Source organism: Dermacentor albipictus, chromosome 2 (assembly GCF_038994185.2).
Source record: "Dermacentor albipictus isolate Rhodes 1998 colony chromosome 2, USDA_Dalb.pri_finalv2, whole genome shotgun sequence".
Classification (NCBI taxonomy): domain Eukaryota; kingdom Metazoa; phylum Arthropoda; class Arachnida; order Ixodida; family Ixodidae; genus Dermacentor; species Dermacentor albipictus.
The window spans coordinates 136554154-136570568 of NC_091822.1; the positions used below are offsets into that span (position 1 = coordinate 136554154).

At 46.4% G+C, this 16415-nt stretch overlaps 1 protein-coding gene and 2 non-coding genes across 3 annotated transcripts; 2 read left to right on the forward strand and 1 right to left on the reverse strand.

Annotated features, from left to right (window-relative positions):
• Window positions 1–245: 245 nt before the first annotated feature.
• Window positions 246–9586, reverse strand: LOC135917679 (uncharacterized). The gene is made up of 5 exons (XM_065451254.1): window positions 9390–9586; window positions 6752–6855; window positions 2866–2982; window positions 2122–2175; window positions 246–380 (listed from the first exon to the last, which is right to left on the reverse strand). The coding sequence occupies exons 1-5, from the start codon at window positions 9475–9477 to the stop codon at window positions 285–287; spliced, it is 459 nt and encodes a 152-aa protein (XP_065307326.1). The 5' UTR covers window positions 9478–9586; the 3' UTR covers window positions 246–284.
• TRNAE-UUC (transfer RNA glutamic acid (anticodon UUC)) lies at window positions 5005–5076 on the forward strand. Its single transcript has one exon. It is a non-coding gene; the product is annotated as a tRNA-Glu (tRNA).
• TRNAQ-CUG (transfer RNA glutamine (anticodon CUG)) lies at window positions 5082–5153 on the forward strand. The gene has a single exon. It is a non-coding gene; the product is annotated as a tRNA-Gln (tRNA).
• Window positions 9587–16415: the final 6829 nt, after the last annotated feature.

A 16415-nucleotide genomic window follows, 5' to 3' on the forward strand; every position in this document is an offset into this window, starting at 1 on the left:
GAATTTCGGGAACCGCAGTGCAGCCACATGACATTTATGTCCAGTCTAACCGCGATCTTCTGACCGAACTTCTCTGACAGATGTAACATTTTCCACTTTGGTGGAATTTTCGTTCTATCCGGAGACTTGCGCTAGTTAATATCGGTCGTATAGCAAAGCAAAATATCAAAGAAAAACGGTGAAGGGTCTATGTAGGTAAAACATGTTTTATTCTTCTCCAAGTATTAGCTATTGGACAAAGCAGACTTGGGGAAGTAAAACGGCTCGTCAGTGCGTATTGCTGCTCATTCGATGGACACGGCGATCTGGTACCAGTGAACGCAGATGAAAAAGCTTTTGCGGTTCGTGATCGGCACGGTGGGTCTCCGGAAGCTGCAGCCCTGCGGAAGAGATGGAAGAATCGTCCTTCTGTGTAACGATACCTCAATGTTGGTTTAATAGTAGAGCTGTCATCCTAAAGCCCCATCAATACGTCGTCGTTTAACAACAAGCCTGTCATGCAGATATGACGACGCGATTTCTGGAAACCAGGATGGTCGCTGGGTGGCATACGCAACGGGAAAGCATCAATTAAAGAACAAACCTCGCGCTTATCACTCAGGCCTTCGGGTCGTGCAGATCTATCTTAGAGGTCATGACAGTTAGCGTTTACTGGACCACAGGCGCATCCTTAAAGTAAAGAGTGACAGCCAGAACCCGCTGTGTGTGGCTGGCGCCACTTTGCTGTCTCGATCACTTGGTATCGCAATCTCAAACTCTGGCTCGCGCTCTCGCTCATCCATTCGTTCTGTCACTGGCTAAGTCACACGCTCCTCTAATGCACAGCCACTCGACATGCACACTAATCAAAGGTCAACTGCAACGTAGTTTCACGTCAGCTAAATTTATTGTAAATGAGTAGCATATACTACAAAAGCAATCTTGGCAATGCCGGAAGGGCTGGTAATTGTATGCTTTTCTTGTTAGCAACCTTTAAACAACACCTAGGCAGACGACGTGTGCACCTGGTGGTCTTCCGCTCGTATCTCAAACGCCTAATTTTGTAGCCAGTCTCTTTTATATTTACACTGTCTGAAACTAGAACTTTCAAGTGGTACATTTTTCTTTTCTTTTTTTCTTCTTGCAGTTGGCCTTTAAGTCGCTTGTTCACTTACTCATTTGCCTTTCCGCTCATTTGTTATGTCACTGGCTAGATCATGCTCTCCCTTTCCCCAATTCGCACACTGGTTAAACCCACTGGTCAAGTCTTTTGCTTTTACTCACTCACTCACTCACTCACTCACTCACTCACTCACTCACTCACTCACTCACTCACTCACTCACTCACTCACTCACTCACTCACTCACTCACTCACTCACTCACTCACTCACTCACTCACTCACTCACTTCACTTGAGTCCTCACACAATTTTTTAAGATTCCTTTATTAACTCACGCCGCATATCTCGCTCACTCCCACAATAACTCACTCGTTCGCTCTTTCCATCACCCGTTCACTCTCACTAACTGCAATTTTACTAACCATTTCCTCCCACACAATCAATAATTAGCTCGCTCTTTCTTCCACGTCTTGTTTCACGCCCGCGGAGCGGATCTGCCCTTTCCCCCTACCCCAAACACACACACACTTTGTTTCTTGTTTACCGCTCTTCTGCCTAATCTATTTAGTTTTGTTTAACAATAAACAGATCGCTCGAAACCCACAACCTCGCCACTCTGTTGCAGAACGTATGAGATAACAGTGGAAAGGCTGCATAGTGAGACATCCGTGTTTCCCCTTGTTATCATATACACGGTGTCCCAGCCAACTTTAGCCATGGTTTAAAGATATCTGGGTGCGCTATAGAACGACGCAATTAAAAGAACGCCGTCGGCTATATTATGGAGAAAGTAGAATAATTTTGCACTGTCTTTAGTTGCATCATTGGTAAAGATTGTCTCTGCAAATCATAAATTCGGGAAGAGAAGTAATAAAAATCAAATATGTTAATGAGAAAGTCGATTTTTCATCTACTTTCATTGTACTCTATCATTTCTACATTTCAATCAAATACCACAGGTAACTTCTTCCAAGCTTTCCTTGACATCATTGTCTGTTCGCTTCATGTGTGACGGACTTACGAATAGCTTTTCGCTGACGTCACCGGCGGGCTTTGGTAGGTCTCCCATTTCAGACTTGAAAATAAAAAAAAAGAACCATGGAAAACAGTGGAAAATATACAAAAGATATAAGTTAAACCTACCACACAGTAAGTTTGAAGGTTAAATTTTGTAAAAGATTTTTTTGTCAAAAAGCTTGTCTTGACTTTCAGGTGATAAAAATCGCGAGTATTTTTTCCATGCATCAACCCATGAAAATAGTTACTATCAATAAGAAAGAATTATCACCACGCTGGCAGCTTCACAAAGGATAGGAAAAAGAGAAGGAAGGCTCACTAATGAAAGGCAGGAAGAACCGACCGACCGACCGACCGACCGACCGACCGACCGACCGACCGACCGACCGACCGACCGACGGACGGACGGACGGACGGACGGACGGACGGACGGACGGAGTGTTTGTGTTATAGTGCGTGCAGCACAGGCAGGCCAAAGCGTAGGCCATTCCTCTGGACACTCAGGCTTTCCGGCTTACGTCTGTTTTGCATCGACTGCGCGCATTGCTGGAAGGGTAGGTATCACGGTGAAAAGAGAAGTTATCGTTATAGCAGTTGCAGTCCGAGAAATTGCAGGAGGGACACACAGTTCCCTACATATGCACAATGCGTTCACGGAATTGTTCACGGAAGGAATAATAGGCAGATAGTAACGAATTCGCAAAAATTTCACAAATTATGCATGATCGCAGAAATCAAGCCGCATCACCAGTTTGGCCTTGACTTTCTCGACGATACACTGGACAATCTTCTCCTTCTGGTCGCCGTCACCCTCCTGCGCGGATGACAGGCAGCCGTCGTATTCTGTACAGATAGTCGGCAGCACCTGCGAACGTCCGGGTCAAGGCACTCTGATTAAACCGGAAGACGATGGGAAAGATAAAGCATGGCCATGCTTTGATGTTTGAGTGGCGCCGTTACTAGAAATTAAAATGCACTTCAGGAATAGTATGCGATTAGCATTCTTTGTCTACTTCAGGAGTTTTGAATCTATCTATCTATCTATCTATCTATCTATCTATCTATCTATCTATCTATCTATCTATCTATCTATCTATCTATCTATCTATCTATCTATCTATCTATCTATCTGTCTGTCTGTCTGTCTGTCTGTCTGTCTGTCTGTCTGTCTATCTATCTATCTATCTATCTATCTATCTATCTATCTATCTATCTATCTATCTATCTATCTATCTATCTATCTATCTATCTATCTATCTGTCTGTCTGTCTGTCTGTCTGTCTGTCTGTCTGTCTGTCTGTCTATCTGTCTGTCTGTCTGTCTATCTATCTATCTATCTATCTATCTATCTATCTATCTATCTATCTATCTATCTATCTATCTATCTATCTATCTATCTATCTATCTATCTATCTATCTATCTATCTATCTTTATGCCGACCTATAGGGGCGCAATTAATTGTCCACCAGCTTGGGCCACTGTGATTGTGCTCGCGGTCCTGATGCCTCGTGGTCCTTCTATCGTCGTCATTTTAGCTTCGTTATCTCACTCTCGTCATGCCATCCTCGTCACGTTTTTTTTTTACACCGACCGAAGTCCTCTAATAGCTTGGGTCACTAGGTACGCGCTCGTGGTGGTGACGTCGTAGTGGTCGTTGCATCGCCGTCATTCCACCTACGTCATCCGACTGTCGTCGTGCCGTCTTTGCCACGCTATCGTCGTCATACAGGCTACGTGGTACAGTCGACGTCACGCAGTTGTTCTCATACATTCGTGCTCATCGCATTGTAATATTATTGTTGTCATGTGCCGGCGTAGTCATTGCGTCGTCTTCATACAGTCGTTGTCACGCATTCGTTGGCATACCTTCGTCGTGATGGCGCCACAGTCGCTCCATCATCGCGATTATAACTTCGCCATCATCCTCTCGCCGTGCCGTAGCCGTCACGCAGTCGTCGTCACTCTGCGCTTGTCGTGCCATCGACGTCAATCCGCCTTCGTCATTCTTTCGTGATTAAAGCGCCAAAGTGACTGCGTCGTCATCAGATAGTCGCTATCACGTATCTGCTCTCATGCAGTCGTCGTCATGCCCGCCGCCACACCGTTGTCGGCCCACAGTTGTCGTCATACCAGCCTCGCGGTTCCATCAACATTAATCGTTCTTCGTCGTTCTATAGTGATTAGGCGGCCATCGTCATGCGCTCGTCGTCATCCCGGCCGTTGTCCTCATTTCGTCGTTACACAATCGTCGTAATTTAAGAATCGTCACCTCATTGTAGTCATATGCCGTCGTCATCATACCGCCTTTATCGTTCCATCGACGTCAATCCTTCGTCGTTTTATTGTAATCATGCTGTCGTCGTTCAATCGTGATTATGCGCCACTGCCATGGCTTCGCCGTCATTGCGTTGTTGTCACACGGTCGCTGTCGTGCATTCGTCAAAATGCCATTGTCGTCGTGGCGTCGTCTTCATTCCACCTTTTGTCATCCGGCTGACGTCATATCACGTCATTGTCTTCATGCACTCGTGTGTGTGTGTGTGCGTGTGTGTGTGTGTGTGTGTGTGTGTGTGTGTGTGTGTGTGTGTGTGCGTGCGTGCGTGTGTGTGTGTGTGTGTGTGTGTGTGTGTGTGTGTGTGTGTGTGTGTGTGTGTGTGTCGAAGACACGCTTGGAAAAGGAAAAGTAATGGCCAAGACAAAGGAATTATTGCACCATTCATTTAGCACCAATAACGCGCAATTTTACCCTCCTGTGCGTATGTCTTCTGACACATCACTTTCGTTTCACCCTTCCTTCCTTTCTCTCATTTTCACTACAAGACTGTTTTCACCAGCGGCGGACGCAGCGCCTGCTCAACAAGCAGTCATAATGCTTTTTCCGCCATCTCCGGCGTGGTCTAGTGGCTAGGATATCTGGCTTTCACCCAGAAGGCCCGGGTTCGATTCCCGGCGTCGGAACGTTCGGTCTCATGGTGTAACGGTTAGCACTCTGGACTCTGAATCCAGCGATCCGAGTTCAAATCTCGGTGAGACCTACTTTTTTTTTCCGTAGTGAAGCTGTTTATGGCTAAGGTTCCGTGAATTTTTTGTTGGTGTTAACAAATCTTTGTGAGCAAAAAAACGATGATCAGCAATGGCTCGTACCACTGCTTGCGCGTTCGTCGTCGTCTTCTACCACGGCTGGCTCGTTGGCGCCACTCGGCGTAACCGCGTGAACGCGCTCGTGCCAGCGCTCGCGTGTTCGTCGTCGTCGTCTTCTTCCACAGCTGGCACCGTCGCCGCTCATCGTGCCAGCGTTCTTATACTGGCCCTCCCTCCGCGAAGACGCTGACGGCACTGGACAACTGCCACTCGGTGCCGAGATTTCGTTCTCAAATTCTTTGCTTCAGTATAATGCGAACTGAAAACACGAATGTATATAATGAACGTATAACACGAACGAACGCGGATGTATAGAAATAAATGGGTCGCGATCGTCACGATGACCACCGATCATGGCAAGAAATGTGTTCGTACCTTTGTTCCAAATTTTGTGTCACCCATTTGTCGTGTGCTACACAGCTTCGCTGGTAATCCACCTTCACAGTGTGGAATGGCTCTCATCTTTTTCTTACAGGAAAATTTGAAAAGTGAGCTTGCTAGGACACTATTTATTTATTTATTTATTTATTTATTTATTTATTTATTTATTTATTTATTTATTTCTTCATTCATTCATTCATTCATTCATTCATTCATTCATTCATTCATTCATTCATTCATTCATTTGATATACTTCTAACCCCAGTGATAGGGGTTGTGGCAGCGTAATACAAACCGAAGAAATACACGAGAAATACGTAATTTGAACTTGGCATGAAATAAGAGAATATATACATATATATATATATATATATATATATATATATATATATATATATATATGCGATGTATATATGCGATATATATATATATGCGATATATGCGATATATATATATATTATTATTATATATTATTCTCGTTCACGACGTTGTGGAACGCTAGGCAAAACAAGGCACTCCAAGGGCTGTCCGAAGCACGGGGTCGCTCGAGATCACGGCACGGCCCTTCGTCTTCCTCTTCAGACGGCACATACACAGGGGCGCGTCTGCTTCATTACAATATATATATATATATATATATATATATATATATATATATATATATATATGAATAAGACACCATCCTCGGCAAGAAAAGGAAAAGCGACAGAAATAAGAAGGGAAAGAAAAGACACAGGAAAGATTTGTTTATGTATTAGGAGAGCACTGCTCATGAATGAATGAATGAATGAATGAATGAATGAATGAATGAATGAATGAATGAATAATTAGAAATGTTTAGGCTCTAGGTACGAAAGTGACAATCTGGCGTTGTTTGTCCTACACCACGAGCAGTTGACGTTTTGCAGCTGAGTAAGTACTTAGCCAATATTGTTGCTACGAAGTGCTGTTGTAGCGAAGGCAGGCAAGAAGAAATGAAGATAAAGTCAAGTGGGGGGGGGGGGGGTCTTCTGTATAGTACTTGCCCCTCCCTGGGATCAGTGGTTAATAGTTTGATAAAAGGCAGCTAGTCATGTGTTTGACGTACAAGAAAAACGCCTTCAAATCTTACCTTTGTCAGGTACTTGGATGGAACCCCGTACTGGTCGTAGTTTTCGTAGCAGTCGACGAACATGTCTGCTGCTGGTGTCAGCATGGACATCATTTCCTTCTTGTCTACGCGAAGAAAGAAACAATACTGGGCGTCATGATACACGTTCAAAGCCTTAGAAGAAACTGCACATGGAAACAAAAGACGTGTGTGTGTGTGTGTGTGTGTGTGTGTGTGTGTGTGTGTGTGTGTGTGTGTGTGTGTGTGTGTGTATGTGTGTGTGTGTGTGTGTGTGTGTGTGTGTGTGTGTGTGTGTGTGTGTGTGTGTGTGTGTGTGTGTGTGTGGTCTTTTTATTTAGCATCTTTAGACGCACACAATATATGGATAGGGTGTCTCACGTAACTTAAGCGAAAATGTAAATATATGCAGATACCACATAGCTGGACAGAAGCAAGGTAATGTTGTTTGCCGCCGCTTGGAGATACTCCTCTTATTTTCTGCAATCCGCCTAATTACATAATTAGTCTTAGTTAATTAACCAACTTCTCAAATATTAGATTTCTATGAAAAGTGCCAATGAGAGAATTGTAGAGCAGCAAGAAATACTCCCGATACAACTTGCATTTGCTTAATACGTGCTACATAAGATGTGTTTTTCCAAGCACCAAAGTAGTACAACGGTCCAGTCGCGCGACGATTTTTCATGTTTTGCGAGCTTCTCTCATGCTTGGAAAAACACATTTATGTAGCACGTATTAAGCAAGAGCAAGCTGTATCGGAAGTATTTCTTGTTGCCTTACAATTTTATCGTTGACACTTTTCATCTAACTACAATGTTTGGGAAGTTATCTCATGTATACATTAATTAAGACTAATTATGTAATTAGGCGCAGCGCAAGCAATAAGCTGAGTATCTCCAAGCGACGGCAAACAACATTACCTTGGTTCGGTCCAGGTACGTGGAATTTGCATATCTTTAAAGTTAGGCTCAACTTACGTAGGACGCCTAGTATGTATTACTCAGGGGATGTATCTATAGACACAAAACCATTTTCTTTATAAACGAAATGGTTTGGCTGGCTGATCCCGGCCACGGCGGCCGCATTTCGATGGGGGCGAAATGCGAAAACACACGTGTACTCAGAGTTAGGTGCACGTTAAAGAACCCCAGGTGTTCCAAATTTCCAGAGTCCCTCAGTACGGCGTGCCTCATAATCAGATCGTGGTTTTGGCACATAGAACCCCATAATTTTTTTTTATTTTTTTTTGGCTGGCTGGGCCAGCAACACCCTTTGCATTTGGTAGAATTGTGAATGCCCGTCGACTTTCTTTTCGCAAAGGTATGCGACTTTTGTCGAGGAACGACAAAACAGGCACTCGGACATGGGAAGGAACAGCGTATAGACAAACTGCATGGCGGGGCTGATGTCTGAATGGTTAGGCGTTCGTCGCGGTCTTGTTGTGGTCCGTCTAGCACACGCGCGTGTAAAACGCAGTGCTCGCACTCTCAGACAGGGACGTCTTGACAAATTGCTCCACACAGGCTTTGACAAATTATAGGGCCTCCTATGCAAAACATCGGCCAGCCTATCTTGAGGTGCTTGCTGTCGTTCACCTACCGACGTGCTCTCCCCTCCACCTAACCTCTCCTCCCACGCACGCACAGCGTACGTAGCCGTCGTGCGACCGATTGAACGATGAGGATGTTATTCGCGAGCTTGCTTGTTTGCGACTACACGGTATATGGCAAGCCGGCGAATTATCGAACCGATTGACTATACGGCCTAGCTACAAAAACCGGCAGACTCGTTGGCGCCACAACTGAGGCGGGGAATATTAGAAAATGATTTAAAAGAAGAAAGGAAGCGGAAGCTGTGTGTACATTCAATACCGAAGGCGCATGAATACTAATTCGCCCCCGCCAGCATCTCTTATGTACATGGTGATCGTTTAGAAAGCCCAAGAATTACTCTATTTTATTGGCGGCTGTGAATTTACATTACTGAGCTGATCGCCACATGTTCGAAGACGTCCCGCACTAAAACATACGCTGCATTCTATAAGAAAATTGACGGTTTTGTTTTCGCGGCGTTTAGGTCAAAATCCACATGCGTGTTTCTCTTTTCTGTCTTAATACCCCCGTCACAAATTCTACGCACCTCCTGCTCCACTGCTCCGCTGGCGCTACGTATGTGTGTCAAAAGTACAGGGAGCAACGAAAAAAAGCAAAAGTCGCCTACTTTTGTGGCTCTCCAGTTCTCTCCTACCTCCAGCTTCAAGCTTGCCCATACTCAGCTTATATTTCGTCTATTATTCATTTACCGAAGTTGTGATCACTTGTATATCTGTGTTCACTCACTTCTCGAGAGTTGATATAGAATAAGTCGTGTCCACAAAACGGACTGCAGTATAATATATTGTCCTACACCGCATTACAATGTGCTATTTACACCTAAATTAACTACCCTCCGTTTCGCTGCACCGCACTAAACCACACTACACAGCCGCCGGCTCCATAGGAAACACCCAGTATAGTGGGCATACGCTGTTATATTCGGTGAACAGGCGTGAAAAAAAAATTGCCGGATTCCTGGCCTGTGCACGCCACGCTGGGATGGGCCATTTTCACTCGGGCCGACCGGACATCCAAAAACGTACTGGGTTGCGGACCGCAGGCGTCCTCCAACGGCGATCCACCGGCGAGCCCCGATAGGACCCACGAAGCGGCCAGCAGCGCGCCGATCATGGCCGTCGTCTTGCGAGGCTTTGCTCCTACGCTCCGGGCGGCTCCGTGGAGCGGCCATGTTTGATCAGGCCGTCGCGGAATCCGCGCGCGCGCTCTTCACGGGCGCGTGCACTCGATCTACGCCACCCGGAGCATCACATCCATCAACGGGTCTACAGCCCCATTAGTGTACGGTGCAGCATTCGCGGCAAGCGACAGCTGGCACCAACCTTTTTTTTTTTTTTTTGTCGCCACGGATACAGCGCGTTCTGCTCCTGACCGTGATCGCGAGGCCACCACTTCCATTCCAAGTTGGCTGCACTTGGGTGGATCGCCAAAAGGCACGTTTATTAGTGCACGCAAGAGAACCGCGCAGGAAGAGCCAAGGGAATGGGGGGGCACTGATATGGCTATGCACGTTAAAGGATCCAAGGGGGTTTTTAGAATAAATTCGTACGCAACCGCAGGGTGCATCGTCAAGCGGTGGCATATGGGGTACGGCCTTATCCCTTTGTCAACGAAAGCGTAATCAACTGCCGAAATTTGTGCGGAAAATAAAGAACTCCTGAATGTAGCTTTAGGACCCGCTAAGGAAAAATCGAAAGACAGCCACGGTGAGTTATAGGTAGAAATCGTGAGTCAAAACCTCGTACAAGATTCACAAATCACTTCGTGACTCTAGCTCAGACCGGTTCCTGATAGACAGGTGACATCTGTATATGCACCGGGATGTCAATATATAGGCCGATTTCACACCTAACTGCCAACCACGAGCTGTTTTTACTATCTTCGAGTGTTACGATCTTCTAGAGCGAACCCCTGGTCAGGTAACGCCTACTCCATAGCACCCCTATATATTAGGATATCTGATATGACACATAAAGGCCACATATACAAGAAGTATGATCATAGGAGAGTACATATCGAACGTGTGTGTTCATACGAGACTATTGAACATGTGTAGCACATGTTCCATATGTCATCACAAGTTTCCGGAACGCGAGTGAGGAGGGCCGGCGCGTTAACATGGTACTTTTTCATTGCGACGCCTGTCCTGAAAGGAAGAGAGCGAAAGACAGACGTGATGTTTTAAAACCTGTTTGTAACAGCCTTCATGAGTGTTAATCACCGGTAACATGGATGCTAAATGTTGAAACACGTCGCACGTCATGTGGTGACCTCCGTCGGGATAATATAGCAACTCTATTAAAGTTCTAGTAGCCATCGTCATCTTACTCGGCCGCCTTTTTTAAGTGAGACACTCCAGTGATTATGTCTCGTGCTTCGTTGTGCGAGCTTAGAGGGCAATGGAAGAAGAATAAAAAGAAAGAGCTTCTTCGGCTTCCGCCATCGGTCCGAACGGTTCTCAAGTTTTTCACTCGCTGACTGACACATTCTTGTAGTGGACGGTCTTTATAACGTGGTGACCCGGATGTGATTGTACGGCCGGTATGACGTCATGGACGAGGCCACGAGGGAAAGTCATGAGAACCGCTCGGACCGATTCTTCTTCCATTGACTTCTAATCTCGCAGCTCGCAGCACGAGACACGAGCCAGACGTGCCAGAGCGCGCCACGTAGAAAAGGCGGCCGAGGAAGATGGCGATGGCCGCTAGAGGGTCCTCCCTCTAGACACCCCAAAACTGGGCATCATCCGTCCTTCGTCGAGCAGTTGGTCTTCAGCTCTACACATTGTACCAAAGCGTGACCCAGGGGATTGGCGCCCGTGCGGTGACTACCGTGCGTTCAACGCGCGCACCGTCCCGGATCGCTATCCACTCTCTCACATTCATGACTTTATAGCACACCTAGCTGGAACGGTAATATTCAGCAAGATAGATTTAATGAAGGCCTACCGTCAAATCCCTGTCGAGCGAGCGGATATCCCAAAGGCTGCGATTGCGCGACACCATTTGGGATTTTTCGAGTACGTTCGCAGGCCCTTCGGAATGAAAAACGCTGCTCGGACGTTTCAGAGGTTTATCGACGAGGTCACCCGGGGACTCCCCTTCGTCTTTGCATACCTCGATGACCTTCTGGTGGCGAGCATTTCTCTTGAGCAGCACGTAGCAACCATTTTCGTCTGCAACTCCTTTATTAAAATTTATTAATGGACCCAAATTCCACGCAAGAGCCCCCTCGACTCACTGCGCAACAAGGATAAAAAATTTCGCACGCGAAAACGTTGAATACATTGGCATGCGGAAGCGAACAAGCGGCACCTACTTCACTCTGCCAACAACATCATGTGCTTCGCATTTGTCTCCCCTCTCTTTTGCACTAACTTCTCGGAAACATGTAGAAATTTCGCAAGCGTGTGTCGGTCTTTCGTGTTTTGGAGGCCGTTGTGGCACTGAACTGTTGGCTTGTGCGGACAAATTCGCGGAAGACACGATCTCGCAGCCCGTACTCCCGTACACAACACGCCTATGTAACCGCGCTGCCTGGCGACTTCGTCATTCGCTCCCGCGAGGGGCGCTGCTCCGCAGCGTTCATAGAGGTTTAGAGAGTTTGGTGATGGGAGTTGTTCGTGTTTTTCTTTTCCTTTCTTCTTTTTCTTTTTTTTGACATAGGTATGACATTAACAATATAATAACAAGAGCTTGGTGTCGCAACCTACTGCCCCCTTACAAAGGGGACGCTTATAACATCCATCCATCCATCCATCCATCCATCCATCCATCCATCCATCCATCCATCCATCCATCCATCCATCCGTCCATCCGTCCATCCGTCCGTCCGTCCGTCCGTCCGTCCGTCCGTCCGTCCGTCCGTCCGTCCGTCCATCCATCCATCCATCCATCCATCCATCCATCCATCCATCCATCCATCCATCCATCCATAGCGTTGCCTAGCTCAGGTTCGGAAGTCTATACTGATAGTCGGGGTAACGTCCGCAAGCAGCACAGTTGAAAATGAGGGGCATCGCGATGAAGGGTCCTATATATGGATTACTTTTGACCAGCTGAGTTTTGAAACACACCTTTAAGAGTCCTGCCTTGACATGCCGGAATGCCTTCTAATGCTGCACTTTTAAGAATTCACGACCTGGTGCAGTGCAAGAAAACAATATAACACTGAGGGATCTAGAAGGGGATGGGGGGCTCCCTTAATTCCTCCCTCCCCGTGAGCACCGTAACAAATACATATGTGTGCCGTGATGGTGACAGGCGTCGACAGTGACGTGTGCTGAATTTCGCGTGTTCGTTACTAGCCTTTCTGGCCAAACAATTCAAGTGTTTGAGCACTCTATTTGCACGCAGCACGTTATTTAAATTTGAGAGCTCTATTTACCTGCAGATCCTGGTCTGTCGAACTAACGCTGGTTTTGTTGACCCCAAAAAGCGCTCGCATTTGGACGCAGTGCTTACATGCGCATACATATGACATATGTGGTGGTTATACAGGGTGTTCAAAATTAAGCTTCATGGTTTTATTAAAGTTAGGCACTGGGAGGCACGTGAAGACCAGCTGTGCAAATAAGTTATGTGGCCAGGGGGACACAAATTCAGATGATCGTTATCGCAGTCAGCAGCCTAATTAGCCAAAAATTCAATAATTAGCTTTTTGTTGACTTCAGTAAGTGGGTATGTTTGTATTGAAAAGTTAGAGGCAGTCGTCTTTCTACAGTATCAGTTCGAAGCATTCTAGTGTGTCTGTGCTCCGAGATATCCGACTGCAAATTTTAATTGTCGTCCGCATGATCACGCATGAAAGAGAGTTAAGATCGGCGCAAAGCTCCTCCCTGACAACGGGGCGGAGGCATTGACAAATATGATAACTTTCCCCCTTACCCTCTCGGCTGGCTAAATAAAAAAATCGAGGAACCCGGAACTGCTGTAGTAACACGCGACTGCGCAGCCTGTAACGACGGCGGCAGCTGCCCTGCCGAGATAATGGTGCGAGTGGAGAAGCCGGAATGCAGTGCGCGTGCGTAATGGCGACTAGAAGACCGGGCATGGTCGTTGACTGGGCTACGCAAATAAAGTGACTGCTGATTTTCAAGTAACGTAAGTGTTATTGAAATCAAGAGCAACAAGTGCACGGCACACCCTGCTGTGATATCTCGATTTCGCCAGACGAAAGGGGAAGGGGAACAGTTATCATCTTTTTCAATGCCTCCGCCCCGTTGTCAGACTAAAGGCCGCATGTAACAGCCGCGTCAGATCAGGGACGAGCTTTGCGCCGATCCTCCCTCTCGTGGATGCCTAATCCTGCGAACGACAATTAAAAAATGCTGTCGGATATCTCGGAGCACAGACACGCTAGCGAAATTCTTCCAGCTGATACCGTGTAGAAGTACGACTGCCTCTAACTTTTCAATACAAACATAACCACTTACTACAGTCAAGAAAAGGTTAATTATTCGATTTTAGTTAATTTGACTGCTGACAGCGATAATTATCATCTCACTTTGTGTCCCCCAGGTCACATAACTTATTTGTACAGGTACTTACCGTGTGCCGCCCATGCAGTGCCTAAATTTAAGAAAACCATAAAGCTTAATTCGGAGCGCCCAGTATATGACTTTATATAGAGAGAGTCACGATTTTGCCCGGACTGTACATGCTATATTAGATTGGACAACCTATCGCTGACGCGTTCAAACAATAGCGCATGGGTCAAATAGAATTTGATTTGTTGATTGAAAACACCATTCTACCGCCTATAAATAACCAGCAGCGACACTGTCTATGCAATGACGACTTGCCGAGGATGCCTGATGTAATGTTGCTACACGGATCGAAATGGCACTATTGTTATACGTTTATCGGGGCCGTGCACGTCGCGCATGAGGCAGTTACACCTTGGAATTTATTGCACTCTCGATCAATCGAAGCTTCGTTAGGTAACAAGAGGAAAATGTATAGATCAAATCTAATGAATAGTACCTGCACCCCCTGAAGTCCGTCGTCATTTATCTGCGTGTCGTACACGTATACGAACTGCTGTGAAAATTCTAAGGACGCAGGTGCACACGCACTGCGAAACACCAGAAGCCATCAATTCGAGTACGTTCTTCCTTACAAAGCTCACAGACTGCAGCTCTGTCAAAGGATGCGTGATGGATGAGCGAATACGGACCATCGATGCGATCTCACTTCTCGGGAATAAAGGAAAGGCAAAGCTGCAGAGCCTCACAAAAGCCTGTGCTGCGGATATTTAAAATTTTTCCCATGCTTTTGTTTCTATTACAAGTACTGGATGTGAGAATTTGAATTTCTATTTCTACGAATATTCAGTTAATTGCTGAACACGCAGGGTTACAGCAAACGTTCGATGTTATACATGCCGTGCAAAAAAAAATCAAAGCCATGCGCATATACATTCTACCCACAATAAAAAGGGACACTAAAGGCAAATATCAATTCAAGCTGAATTGAGAGATGAATGCTCGAGATCGCCTAAGGCGTCAATATTATCGCGAACAAAGCTTTAGTAATCGAGAAATTTTGGTGGATGCAGGACACGATTTGAGACTCATTCGGGACATTCGTGTGCTAGCCCGTTGACGTAGACACGCCTCATTATAATTCTCTCACTTATGCTCGACCACTCATATATCAAGGTCACTGTATTGCATTATAACAATGAAGAAACTGCTACTTGTCCAGTGCTGTTCAATTTTTTGAAAAGATAACTAGCTGACGCTATCCTTGACAACGACTGGGGCAGTAGAAAGGTTTCGTTTTCTCTCGAATCTGCGCCGCCTGCGTTTTCGTATTTCAGTATTTTCGTTATCACATTGTGCTGCGCTCGTTTTGCTGGCTTGCGAAACTCACAAAAGCTGCAAGTAGGGGAGAAGTCCATGTCCGTGTTATGTCGCGGGATGTCAGAAAAGTCCACGCCACTTGACCAAGAGTAGCTGCAGTGGCGAATCCAAACCTAGTATCTCATTGTACCATAACATAATCACCCGCCACCTACCTTTCCCTGTATTTTCCACTTCCCCTTTCCCCGGTGAGGAGTAGCAGGCTAGAGACATGCTCTCCAAGCCGACCTCTCCTCCTTTCTCTTCATTAAAATCTACTCCTCCTCCTCGGTCTTGGCTCAGTTTCTCTATGGCCGTGTGTTTGCGTTTTGCGCAAACAAACCGTAACGCCGTCTGTCGAGCGCCGTTTTACTCACCGATGGCAGTAAAGACGCACACAGCGTGGAGTACTAGTACACTATAGCGTGGAGTATGCAACGTCATCACTCCCCGCTCGGGCACGAGCGATTGCATTTACGCGAAAGGCATGCGGAGCTTTCGGGCGCGATTTTCTCTTAAATTAAGCATTCTCTTGTCAGGACACAAGCACCGCGACTGGCGATCCTGAAATGGTATTTTAACAGTCCACGTTGATTTAATATTTGCCGTTAGTGTCCCTCTAAAGTGGTCGTAGTAAGTCAGCCATTGACTGGGTGTGCTTTCACATTTTCCTCATGTATACAAGCTGCTCACTTGAATGCCTGCGTTCAGGATTACATGTACTGAAGATTATTCTTTTTTTTTTGACGCCAACTTGGCTCGCTAGGTACGTGTCACTTGAAACGCGCCTTAAATTTCTACGATGGCGAGCAGAATCGAACCAACCTCACAAGAGTTCCTCAAGGACAGCAACCCGACGCTTTATACCAGGCTGCGTGACAAACGTACTGCGTATGTGCCGCGTGTCAATGAATGTTTTTCACGGCAACGCTTTAGCGAGGAGCGCCATGAATGCACTGGCTACGGGCTGCTCTTCAATGAATCTGTCGCCAACTTGGGTTACTGAGTATGTGCCACTGAGTGTGCGGCAAGCGAGGGAACGATTATCACAGTTCGCAGGCACCGGCGCGCCGCGCTTCTTATCTCGGAGGCTACGCGCGTACTTCTCGGTAGTTCCGCTAGATGGCACAGCGTGTCCAGAAAGGAGCGCGAGGGAGGAGCTCGGTTGTCGCATGACGCGTTTCTCAGAGTTCGCACGCACCGGATG